Source organism: Platalea leucorodia, assembly GCF_965183815.1.
Source record: "Platalea leucorodia genome assembly, chromosome: 2".
Taxonomy (NCBI): Eukaryota; Metazoa; Chordata; class Aves; order Pelecaniformes; family Threskiornithidae; genus Platalea; species Platalea leucorodia.
Genome location: NC_138824.1, coordinates 85,302,963 through 85,315,779, shown reverse-complemented (window position 1 = coordinate 85,315,779; position 12,817 = coordinate 85,302,963). Strand labels below are relative to the sequence as shown.

The following is a 12,817-nucleotide window of genomic DNA, read 5'->3' as shown; positions in this document are numbered from 1 at the left end:
GCGTCAAATGTACAGCTAATTGATGGATAAACTGAGAAGTCTTTTTTTTTTTTTTTTTTTCCTCCCACCTTTCAGCTTTGGTGATCTTTAGTAAAGAGATTTGCAAAGCTGTCCTACAATTTTCACGCATAAATAAGGAATTGATGTCTTTTAGAAAGAAAAAAAATAGTATCGGTTGGAAGAGTTACTGAAAATTAATTTTGTGGCATTTCAACTTATAAAGAGTCTTTGAGGTAGCATTAGAATAGGCAGAGGTGTATACATAGAAGTTTTAAGAAATCTTGGGAGCTTGAGATTTAGAATATTCCTTAATACCTTTTTTTAACTGTTTCTTCTTTTTCTTCTTCCTCTCCACCTGCCTTTTCTTCTGCAGGAAATAAAGAAGGACATGAAGAAAGAAAATACTGCCAACAAACCACCAGAGAAGCCTATAAATGAAGTTTCCAATGGAAGCCCTTTACTGTTGTCTGAGACAATTATTAGAACCAACAAAAAAGGTATAGTATATGGAAGCTTAAATGCAGATTAAATTCAGACCTTTAAAAGAACAAAATGTAAACCTTCCTTGTTTCTAGAAAGAAAGCTAGAGTCTATTTAACTGTACAGGCATAGCAGGAATAATTTTAAAAAAATATATATATCTCATTGTCCTCTTAGACTGGCATATGGATGCATGTATTATATCTAATATTTCCACATTAATTTGCACAGACATCCCTTTCTTCTTAAAAAAATCCTTCCTAGATACATTTAATTAAGAAAAGCTGTGTGAGGAGATTACTAAAGCTTATTAAAGTAAGGAACTGACAGCTTGCATATATGGAGTTTTTTACACAGTGATGACAGGCCACATTCACGTATTCATGTTCTATCTGGGACAGAGACTGGTTACTGACGGAGAACTTTGAAAAAAAAGAAAAGAAAAAAGAAAAAAATTTGTGGAAAACATAAAGCTTAACGCATTAGTTTCCTGGGAAGTGTCTATCACTGTCTTCTGTTCAGACTGGAATGCGTGCTCTTCATGTCTGGCTTAACACCCAATGCAGATTCCTATGTAGGGTTTTGAGTTGCTAAAATGAAAGCCTCCAGATCTTCTGTCTCTTTCCATAGCTCCCAGTCCTCTCAAAAATACCAAAACAAACAAAAAACTTTGCAATATAAAAGCTGGATTTTTCTTTAGGTTATGTTTATGCTCCTGTTTGTTTGTGGGAGGACAATTGGCTATGTGCAAGAGATGGGCTATATTTTTTCCTGGAGAATTCACTGGACAGTTTCTTGCTTGCTGTCTTATACAGAATAATCTGCTGTCATTAATCATTGCTGTAATGTAATTTCCATTTTGGCATGTCTTCTATACTCTTAGGACTATGCATATGGAAATTTCCTCTTCCATATTATCAGCGAATATTGTATTTGAGCTGGCAGTTTGACTAGAGGTCTCAAACCTAAGGTTTGCAACTGCAAGTGAGGAAGATTTAATAATTTCTGCAAAATGTATGACTTCCTTTAAAACGTGAGGGGGAGTAATCTCCACCTCTTTTGCAAGGAGTGATGTCTGCTGAAAGAAAAAATTGGAAATAAATTGCAGAAAGCTGTGTCTTTTGAGTTTGCAATGTCATCTTGAATCTGGAGACACGTCCAACATTTCTGCTTTGGGTCATAGGTTTTTCAAGCAACAGCAGAATTAAATTACTAAGAATTATTCTTTTTCATGGCTGCTGTACAGAACCATATGAGTAGTTGAGAAACTATCTAGGGACCAAGTCTGTTCCATATTGCTTCAGCTGCTATTTGGAGAAGGCTAATAGCTGTGGCAGATGCAGAGATTCGGTTCAGTCACAAGGGGATAGCACTCCAAATATGATACTTAGAGGACAGGCTTTCTCCTCCTCTTTCTTCCCCCTGGCTCAGAAGCTGTAAAGAATCGAGGAGATGAAGAAGTTCTCTTCTTCTGTCTGTAGCTGGAGAATACAAAACTTCATATTTATTGAAAGGAGAAAAGCAAAGACTGATGCAAAGATCTGTAGCTTGAGGAAGGGAAATAGGTTTGGAAATAGCAAATTTCATATTAGGATGTTATTGCATTGGATTTCGTTGGTGGGGATTGCACTTCTCATGGCTACCTCTACATAGTGTCAGGGTTAGTAAATTTTTCATTTTGGCTGCTTCTCCACAGCTGTTTCCATCGCCGCAGAGCAAGCAGTTGCAGCATGCCATACTCGAGCAGTACAGCTAAGGGTGCATAGAGCATAACAAGGGCAAGAGAGCTTCCCCTCTTTTTTTCTGGGGTCGGTTTGAGCGTGGTGCCAAAGTAGCCTTGTTTAAGTGAGGACAGCTAAGCAAGTAGTTACTGTTGTGTTCGGTATTAAAGAGTCTTCTAAGATCTATGCAGCAAATCTCCTTGTGAAAAGTGTTGCAGTATTTTACTGAAGAGGGAGCCCTAATTGCCACAGGGATTATTTTCTTCAAGTGTTCTTGTGCTGTGATTTTTATTAAACCCTACCTCAATCTGTTTACTGATCACAGAATGGGACCTGACCTGAAAGAACGTACTTCCCCCCCCCCCCCCCCCCCGCCCCCGCTTTGTTGTTAGGAAGTGAGGAGGAGAGGGATGCATCTAAAGGTCTTTAGCTACGGTTCAGCAGTGAAAATAGTAGGCAGTATTATTTATTTGCTTGGGCAATGTAATCTGCTGCTTGGAGCTTCAGAGCAGATCCAGTGATGTGGGAGTGAACCAGTCTGTGCTGGTGCATTGTTTCGATTACCGAGATGATGATAAGTGCTTTTCTACTGCCATGGTGTTACGTTGCATAGTTTTACTACTTAACTTGGTTGGCCTAATTTAAGCAGCAGCACTTTAGCAGGCATTTGCATTTTGAGCAGAAGAATCTTGGCCTCTTGGGCTTCTGGCTTGTAGAGAGTTTTTCCTTGAGGAATATTGACGAGTGTCCAACACTGGTATTCAAGGAAAATAGCTAAATTATTTGTAAGAAACATCTAAGTAGCTAGGAGGAACAGAATGGATTTCTGAACAAAAAAGATATTTAGGATCCAACTTTGTATCTTGTTTGTTCATGCTAATTATTTCTAAGCACTGTATCTAAATTAGGGGTTCTTATAATAAAATCAGTGTAAATTGAAATGCCTCTTGTAAAGGCTTATTTCATCAAATAAGTAATGGACATTACTGCTTCGGATTACAGATGTAATCTAGGGACAATTTAAAGTTGGTGTAATGCCACCGGTAGTAGCCTGCCTGGGTTAGTACTTGTGCTTCCCCTGACAGTTCCCAGGGCTGCAGCAGCTCTAGCCTAGTTTTGGTGGGTGCTTCAGTGCTGCGTTACCAGCCCCAGTCTAGGGACAAAGGCCGTGGCACTGAACAACCTGTTGAAGCTGTATGAAGGTCAGCTGTGGTTTCCTTGCATATCCTTTGCCAGAACCTGGGAGGGATCGTTCTTTTGCTTCTTCCTACAGTTCATATGCCAAGAAAATCCTTTCTTTGCCAGGTGTGGGTCTTTCAGTATATCTTTTCACTGCTCCAGAATTTTTGGTTGGCATATAGAACTATTGTTCTAAAACTTCTGTAAAGCTAACTTAAAAAAAAAAAAAATCCTGTTTTCTATTTAGAATTGGCGTTGTTGCACCCTGGTAATAACATGTTGGGAAAGCCTTTTCTTCCCTGAGAACATTTTCAGATTGTTTGAAAAAAGTGAAATTATTGCTATTGTTACTATTATTTAATAATGTAAGAAAATTACAGTCAGGTCTTGGAACAGGAAAACACTGAAAGATATCTTTTTTTTTTTTTTTTTAAATGCTTTTCCAACATGGTGAAATTCCATCTTTTCTAAGTTAACTTTCAAAATCTAAAACCAGATCCGAAGTTGTGCGACTGTTTCAGATCTGCCATGAATTCAGTACGATCTTCATCCAGGTATAAAGGGACATAATGGAAACTTGCATGCAGTGAGCTTAAAAGGCTATGGCTTATTTTAGGAGAGTTTTGCTCTGATTTTTGAGTATCCTATTTTTAAGTATCCTATTCATTGCGGTGTTTTGTGTATCTGGGAATAGGAACCCACTTGCATAGGCCAAATTGCAAAACTGGAGTTGATAGGCTGTATTTTGTAAGTAAACTAACAACAATTGTTAGACAAGTAAAAATATTTGAGGAAAAGATATATTGCCTTGCCAGATGTATTTGTTTTATATAAACTGTAAATGCAGTCTGCACTGAGGTTATGCAAGCCAGCAAATCTGGAACAGCTCATCATGTGTTACATGTTCTTAATCAGAGCCAAACACTGAAAGCAAGGAAATGTTTTTTCTAGTTCTCTTGGGAATTATTTATTTTTACCTTCCACCCTACATTTAAATAATAAAGAGAAGTCACATCCTATCCTAAAAGGGAGAGTTTTGTGAAAGTAGATTTGATGATGTAATAGGTTTATATTATGAATAAATAACAAATCTGTTGTATGCAAAACTGAGATGTAAGTCTATTTTTGTGAATTAGAGAAATGGAAAAAGAGTTTTACAAGAAAAATGCTTCATTGTTTGGTTCAATAGTTTTATGATTATTTGGATACAAAAAGACACCCCATTTATTAAAAAGACAAGCTGGTGGAGACTCAGCACATGAGTGTGTCGACTCTGAGTTCTATATTAAGTAATATGTGTAAGCTATGGTTCTGGTCATATTTTTCAACAAAAAGGCAAACCTCAAAATTTCCTTAATAAAATCCTTTATTGCTAAACCTAGTGCGAACGACTGCCTTTGTCATGTGCCAGTCGTGTTTGATGAGGTGTCTGACCTTCAGTACGCTCAGCTTTGGTTTTCCTTTCAAACACAGGAAGTTAGAAGGCATTCAGCTGCCTTTGGGTTGGATTATCTCTCTGCTGTTTATCTGTTCAGGGCTTCTGCACAGGCAGGCTTTGGTGTTCCCTTGCAAATACTGCCAACTTCAGAGAAATTATAGCAAGCATGAAAAAAAATCCTTTTTGTTTTTAAGATCAGCTAATTGGTGTATAATCAGCATACAGTTTACACACATATGCACAAGAACATACTTCTCAGCTTATTAAGGTTAAAATATGCATATAACATATGACACAAACCCAAAATGAGACATTAAAAATTAATGGCACAGGAAACTCGAATTTAGCAAAATATTTATTCTTTGAGTTTAAATACCATATCTGTATATGCATAAGTAGTGTCTCAGATAATACACATTTCCTTTAAAAGTACTGTTTCTTGAAAATAAATACTTGGATAATTTTTACCCTCAAGTAAGCTACTCTGCACTGAAAGGCACTGCTTTCAGTTCAGAGAGGCAGGAAAAGGCACTGGTCTGTGCCCAACGTGTGGGTGGCAGCCAGAAAGAAACTTGATGTGTGTGTGGTGTGTGTGATCTGTAGTGGTTTAACAAATTTTTTCTGGAGGCAGGTGAGAAGGGCTCCATGCTATGCCAGAGGAAAGATCTCTACTTGGTAAAGTTCCCTTTTGATTATTCAAAATGGTATGTTATTTTATACATGCAACCTGTAGAGAATACATGGAAAAATGATGATTCTCTCTAGCATTTTAGTTTAATGATTCTTTTCTTCTGATGAAAAATAACTCTCAGTAGAGAAAGTGAGGGGACATTTAATGTGCATGGATTATAGCTAATTTCAGAGCTGATGAATAAGATGCGTTCAGATGAGGGGTAGTTGTCTAATATGTGAACGTTCTTCCTCGCATCATGGGGCCATGCTTTTGGATTCAATATCCTTTCATATAAATGCATTTATATAGTAAGGGAAATCATAAAACAGTGCACTTTAAAATTACTGCATTATCTGTCTGATGCTGTAAAATGAGTTTAGTTCTCTTGGGGTTTCGTTTGTAGTTGTAACTATACTGTGAAATCTGCCTAAAATAGGCTTATTCTGTAGAACAGGAATACAGAGAGAGGTATTACCATTGTTCTAAATTTGAGATTAGTCTGTTGACCATAGACATGATTTTTTTTTTTTTTTTGTCTGGGAGAAAGATCTCAATGTTGTCTGCTTGGCAACAGTGGAATGGGTGCTCAGTCATTCTTTTCAAGCAGATCTTGTTTATGAGTCCTATTTAAATAGTGACTTAATATATTTAAAATCTAAACTTTTTTCTATGTTATGGTCATTTGCTGCCCTGGTTTTCGGTGAAGGTTTCATTATCTGTCCAGATTCTAATAGCTTATTCCAGTGAGATCATTGCTTTTCCTGTTGTTTACTGTGCAGTGCCCCCCATCTTCCTTTTATTCTAAGTGTCTACCCTTTCTTTTCAATTATTCCTTCTTGCAAAATGCACAAATGCTGAGCCCTGATGTAGCTTCTGCAATTTGGTATGGTTGAATCCAGCCACTGGTGTGGGATCCTAGTGAATATCATGAGGCTCTGTACAGGAGCAGCCTGTAGAAGTCACTTGTAGAAATCCCTCTTGGTTTGAATTGTAATTCCAAGTTAATTCTATCCTCTGGGCATTTTCTGTTTGCCTAGGTGACCATCTTCTTGTGTGTCACATGTTTAGCTCTAGGAATCCCATTTATGGACCATGCTGTAAAAACGCTGAACAAAAATACAGCCACTGCTTCAAGGAGTTAACTATACATACACCTGTGTGTGTATGTATATATATACGAAACAAGGTAACAGACAGCTAAAAAAAAAGAATAGTACAAGGGAAGATGCAGTATTTGGATGACTGCTAGCACGCTAACTCTCTTCAGGTTTCTTGTAGACAGAGGACACTTGTTTTAATGGAAGATTCAAATCTGGATCTGCATTTGGAAATTGGGAGGGCCATATGGAGAAAATTGTGACAACATTGGGTTTAAAATTTAACAGGCACTGTTGGATGCTGACACCCAGGACAGAAAAGAGGCAGAAGATGACCTTTTCATACAGAGTCTGAAGAGACGTGGGAGAGCAGTCACTGATTGGCATTCTGAGCAGCTTACAGATGAAAGAGAGGGAGGTAGTTATGGAGGCAAATGAGGACATGAGTTAGGTGTGTTGGTTGTTATTTTTAAAGGTAGATCCCAAAGTATATTTATATCAATGGGAAAGCAGAGATAAATGAATTTTTAAGGAATAGAGTGAGAGGGAATAGGTGAAGTGGTGGAATAGGGCTACAGGGACAGTTGAAAGAACAAGGAGAAGTCTTTTTACACGTAATTTATGCAAATATGTAAAAAACGCTGCACTAGAAGAAACAGTTGACAGACTTTCATCTTTTCGTTCATGAACACGTATGAATTTTTGTTTAACCAGTTAAAGGATTTTTTTCCTTTCTAAAAGCTTTGCAAGACGTTTTGCATCTGAAGTATGAAATGAAATCAGATATATCTTCTAACAGTTGTACTAGAATTTGCTAGTTCACGTGTATCACAATATATGATAGTTGTCCAAAAGGTACTAGTCAGGAGCAAATCTGTTGTCAAAATCAGGTGCAAAAAGTTTTTCTATTAGCAGTTACGCTGAAATCTCCTTTAACACAAGCCAAAACCAATAAAATAATACTAATAAGCCATTCTTGTTAGAGTAACAGCAACAGCAAAAGTTTGAAGCTTCCTCTTGTCTTAAAACTAAGTTTCCCCATCACAAAAGAGACTGTTTATCTTTTCACAAGCTTCTGCAGAGAAGTGTCTCCCTGCTGCCAGCAGTTCCCTCCTTCTCGCTGCTGTAGAATAAGTCACTTGGCACCTAACAAGGCCGAGCTGACTTTGAGGTCTGTCCCTGATCTTCTGCCTCCTGGGTGTAGCTGTCTGTGTCTGTCTCCTTTAGCCTTTCATCTAGGTGGTGTGGGATTTTCAAGAACAGTGTGGGTAACTTGATTTGAAAATTAGCAGACCAACCTTTCTCGCCTGTTCCCCCTCACACCTTTGTGTGATTAAGGAATGGCAGAAGACGAGCAGGGTGGCTCACCTGAAACTGAGCCTTGGAGCGAGTCACGGGGGTCACTGTATGTTTCCCAGTGCCCAGCTTGGAGTATCTACACCTCGTATCTGGCAGCTGTGATAGGAGACAGTCAGATTTCCTATTCTGTGGTAGAGACAATGAAAGCAAAGGAACAATGCAGGGGTGCTGTCATGGAGTATAAAACATAACCCTATCTGGAATTAAAATTTGGGGTCAAGAGAGTATACTTTGACTGTGCAAACTAACATCTTTTCCATGAGCTATGAAACTTTGCCAGTGTACTTTAAACTGGGTCAAGAATCCTTGTCTTGTCTTTCCTAGAGTTAATCTTGATGAATTTGTAACTGCTAAGTTAAATGTGCCCATCTAAGCATGCTGTCACACTGACAGGCAGGTCCTTAGTTCAGTGCTGCTTTACCTTTGCTTGCTTGGATGGTAGCTGGGATGGAGCTGTGTTGCTTTTATGGGGACAGGGAACTGGTGCTAGCCTTCCCTGCTGGGCTGGAATCAGGGCTGTGCAGCTGTTGACATCTTTCCCCCGTCACCTGTAGGTAGTGATAAGAGCCAGCTGTACTATGATAAGTTGCAGCACTAATCAGCATACTGAGGCAGTGGAAGGTTTCTGGCTCCTGTGACAACCATAAAAACCTTTGAATGATTTCTGGGGTTGTAGGTGAGAAGCAGTGCCTGTCAACAGCTCCCTTGGGTCTCCTTCAAATTGTAGTGTCATGTGACATGAATTGAAGACCTAAATAATTTGTATAAATGATTGGTCTGAGAATTTGTTCTTAACCCAGTAAGCACCCCTCTGTAAAGAAGATTTTTGGATGTATGTGAAAGCTTAATGTAAACATACGCCTGTGTACTTTTTTCTATGATCGTGTTTTTTAAAACCAGCTCCATACTTGTGCTCTTTGCATTGGGATAGAGTGGCTTGTTCTGCTGCTGTTGAATCCCTTCAGTGCAGAAAATTTTTTGACCTGTGCCTGCTTGGACCAGAAGGAACCTACAGTCATTATTCAAGAGCTTCCTCTTCTGATGGCATGATATTTATAAGCCCAAGTTGGGTTAAACTTCTGCAGACAGTGACAAGAATGTACACAGCAAAAATGAACTGTTGCTGCTGGTAGGGAAGGGTTGTCACCGCCTTGGAGGTTTAGGAGAGCTGAGCAGAGAGTTCTGCTTAGAAGTACGCTGCTGGGGGGACCTCTGTGAATCAGCTGCCAGGCTGGGGTTTGGTTAGGAGTGTGCATCTGTGGGGAGGATTTAACTCTGAATGTGCTTTGCCACAGGTATTTTTTCACTTGTTCTCTTGCCTTACTCCCTTTCTTGTGTGCACGTATACAACATCTAGAGTGCTTTAAGCAAAGCTTTGCTGTTGGCTGCAAGTGACGAGAAACTATGTGAAAGTATTGCCCGTAAAGCACGTTGTTTGTGCTGTTGTATGATCTGTGATAGATTCTGTGAAACATTTTACTTCCAGGAATTGATATAGGCTTTAAAAACTTTCTTCTGATAAAGTGACATGCCTGGAATGAACTTGTCACTGCGTTTATTTTAATTATTTTTCACACACAGTGTGAAATACTTCGATTCATCTGGTTAAAAGCCCCTGAAGTTAGGGAAGTTTGCTTTGCTATAACTAGATTTGAAAAACAGATAGGAGGTATCAGACTTTTGATAATGCATGGTTTGGATTATTCTGAGTAGGATGGCATTATTAGCTACATAGGCTTTCCATCTTCAGATTCCTATATTATGTAGGTGCAGTGACTCGAGTAACAAGATACTATGCCTGCAAAAGTATATTTCTTGTTTCCACTGGCATGAAGTTTCCTGAATTTTATTAATTGAGTACTTCATGCATGTTTTGTCTTATTTCAGAATTTCCTCCCTTACAGCCTACTCCGCCATTATCAAGGTGCTCACAGCATGGAAAGTTGTGCTGTTGTTAGTGGTGCGTTGTGATGTATTGTACTGTTTACCATATTTTTTTATGGTTATCTCACGGCTTTCTAATGTTATTTCACAGTCAAGATGCACCAGTAGTTTGCAATAGTTCCTATTCTGTATCTTTCTGCATTCTGTTTTCAATTAGAAATACACGGTTGTGCCTGTTTCTTGCTTGGTGTTAATTTGTAATATCATCCTCTTTAAAAATTCGAAGCATGTTGCTGCTGATGGTTGGTTTCCAAGCTCATTGGTAGGGTGGTTGTGCTTGACAAGGGAGTGAAGCATGGAAGTGCTGACAAGTGGCTGATTGCTGATTCTTGGCCCCAAGTGCAAGATTGTGACAGGAAAGTTTGTTATTATCTGTCACACAGCAAGAGCCGTTATTTCCTAACTTCAGCGCTGCCTTTATTTAGAAACTGAAACGGAGATTGGGCAGAGGTCCTCATGGTGAGCGGTAGCTCCTGCAGATGCCCAAATTAGCTGGGAATGAGTTTTGAAGTCACAGGGGGTGTAGTGCCTCTAGCATGGTCCTCTGCCTGGGCTGCATTGCCCCAGTGAAGACCCCTCATGGTTTTAGCTGTTATGGCACCTGCAAGGACCCCAGGCCACCCATGGCAGGCCAGGATACACATCTGCTTCCCCCCAGCAATACTTGGCTGCTCCAGAATCTAGTTTTGATACTGTTTTCTCTAGGGACCAGATTTTGTCAGCTTTGTACCCATACAGTGCTCAACCTGGCACTGTATTCATTTCTCAGATTTCTTGAGTAGTGCGCTACAGTATCTGACAGGGATAACACTGTGTTTAGTGATCAGACAGGGTACAGTAGCATCCTAGCTGTCCAGTAGCTTGAATTTAAGCCATCAGATACATTCAAGCAGTTCTTTTTTACACTAGGTCATGTATTTTCCTGTTGGCTGTCGTCCTCTGTCATGCATTCATTGTGGATATTTCAGTGGTAAAATAACCAATTAAAGTACCCCCCCACAGGATTCAGTCATTAGCACCAGATATTCCATTCCTTTTAAATAACTTTAAATGCTGTATTTTTGTACTTCCCTAATTCATTTAGTACCACGTGTACCTTGTGTAGACTTCTGTTAGACTCCTGCCAGATTCCAGATGTCCTTGACCTATGTAGTCTGGTATCTAGCTCTTCAAAAGCTGCAAGATGCAATGTCAGCCATTATTGCTTCATTTTGCAACTATAATCCTAAGACTCAGTATTTTTTTCAGGCCTAGGAATTCTCTGTTAGACTACTGACTCAGCAAAGTTTTATCCTAAATTACACAGGTCATGGTTACTTCTGGGAATTCATAAGAGGTCAGGAAGTGTCCAGGAAATGATTTAAACAAAAAAAAAAGCTCCAGTGACCTAAGTAAAACCAAAAGATTCACTCACATGCCTGGCAGCTATTGAGCAAATAGAGTAGTGGAAAATAAAAGCAATAAATGTTGAAAGGTTAGCTTGAGGCTGTAGTTTCAGGAACATGTTAAGCTAGCACTGCCACCAAAAAAAGAGCCATCTTTCCTGATTTTCTTCTTCCTGTGTTCTGGTACAGGTGTTTGGCTGCATGGTGGGCCAGACAAGGAGAAAGATCGAGGTTAACATTAAACTAGCAAGAAAAATGCAGAGGTTGTTTCTAATAGTGGGTCAGTTCACTGTCTACCTCCTCACACTGCTGGACAAGCACTTGATCTGACAGGGCGGCAAGGAGTGTAGCAGGAGCTGGGAGAAGCAGAGGGAGCAGCAGTGCTGCTTTTTATTTGGTTGTAGATGAAAATCATTCTGAAAGTGCTATGAGAGCGTGATGGTTTGTCAAACTTTTCCAAAGATGGTTCATGGTCATTTGGTTAAATTTTCTGCTAAAGAAAACAAGCATGCTGTCTTGTTAGTTTGAATGGTCGATATTGCTCTTCACTTTTCTCCTGTGTTGGGGAGGTATATGGCTTGGTCAGTGTCCAAAAAAACAGCATTGCAGTTGGGTACAGAATCCTTCTTATACAGAACCCTTCTCCCCACTCTTTGTCTTGTAACCACAAAACCATTCTGGAGATGAATTTCATTACAGACGCAGCTGACTTGAGCCAGAGGCCTATTTATTCACAGCTTTTAACTTGGAGGAAGTAACTTCTCATTCATGTAGCAAGTGTAATGGAAAAGACAAGAGGAACTTGAGAGCTATTTTTAGGAGAAGATAGTGTTTATTCCTGCAAAACTAAAAAAGGTGTTGAGACATTACAAACTTTAAACCTAGACAGATTTTTTTTTTTTTAGTTATTTTAAGGTGAAGGAGTTTCTTTTAATGTGTACCTCAATTGCACTGTCAGCTTGAGTAGTCCTGCACTTACATTTTTATTTCTATGCAAATTGATATTCTCCTATGCATTGTATGAAAAACCCACTGAAAAATGGAAACTGATAGTGCCAAAAAAATTGTAAACCTGATAAGGTGCTTTCAAATGCACAAAGTGCATTTTGAGCACTTTTTTATTACTTTTGCTTTCCCAAATAAAACTAACATTTTCACAAATAAAAGTAATATTATTGCACAAATGCATCAGCATAACAGCTGACAAAATAGTTTTGTAATAGACTGTATGATTCAGAAGCAGAGGGTGAGCAGACAAGTAGTGATGGGTGTACAGATGCCATCAAAAAGGCTACCAAGATGGCAAGGTATGAAACCAGCCTGCTTGCCTTGCCTGACGTCGGAAGTCTGGAAAACTCTTGTTTAAGGAAAACAGACCCAAAAAAGAGAGGGACAGTAAACTAGAAGAAATTGCTCAGTTCAACATGGAGAGCTCTAGCGTGTTGATTAACATGACATTAAGGAGTCTTAGGCAGCGTCCTGGTGACAGTTTGTGGAGGTGGCCCAGTGCTAAGACACAGGGATAGAAGTAGTTTGGGTGA

At 39.2% G+C, this 12,817-nt stretch overlaps 1 protein-coding gene across 4 annotated transcripts in view; it reads left to right on the top strand.

The window, feature by feature from the left end:
* The window catches only part of SH3KBP1 (SH3 domain containing kinase binding protein 1), a 237,564-nt gene that overhangs the window by 83,768 nt on the left and 140,979 nt on the right, over positions 1-12,817 (top strand). For all 4 annotated transcript variants that reach the window (XM_082334033.1, XM_082334034.1, XM_082334035.1 and 1 more), the window contains one exon: positions 374-497. In XM_082334033.1, coding sequence (XP_082190159.1) covers positions 374-497 — 124 coding nt within the window. The remainder of the gene's footprint in view (positions 1-373; positions 498-12,817) is intronic.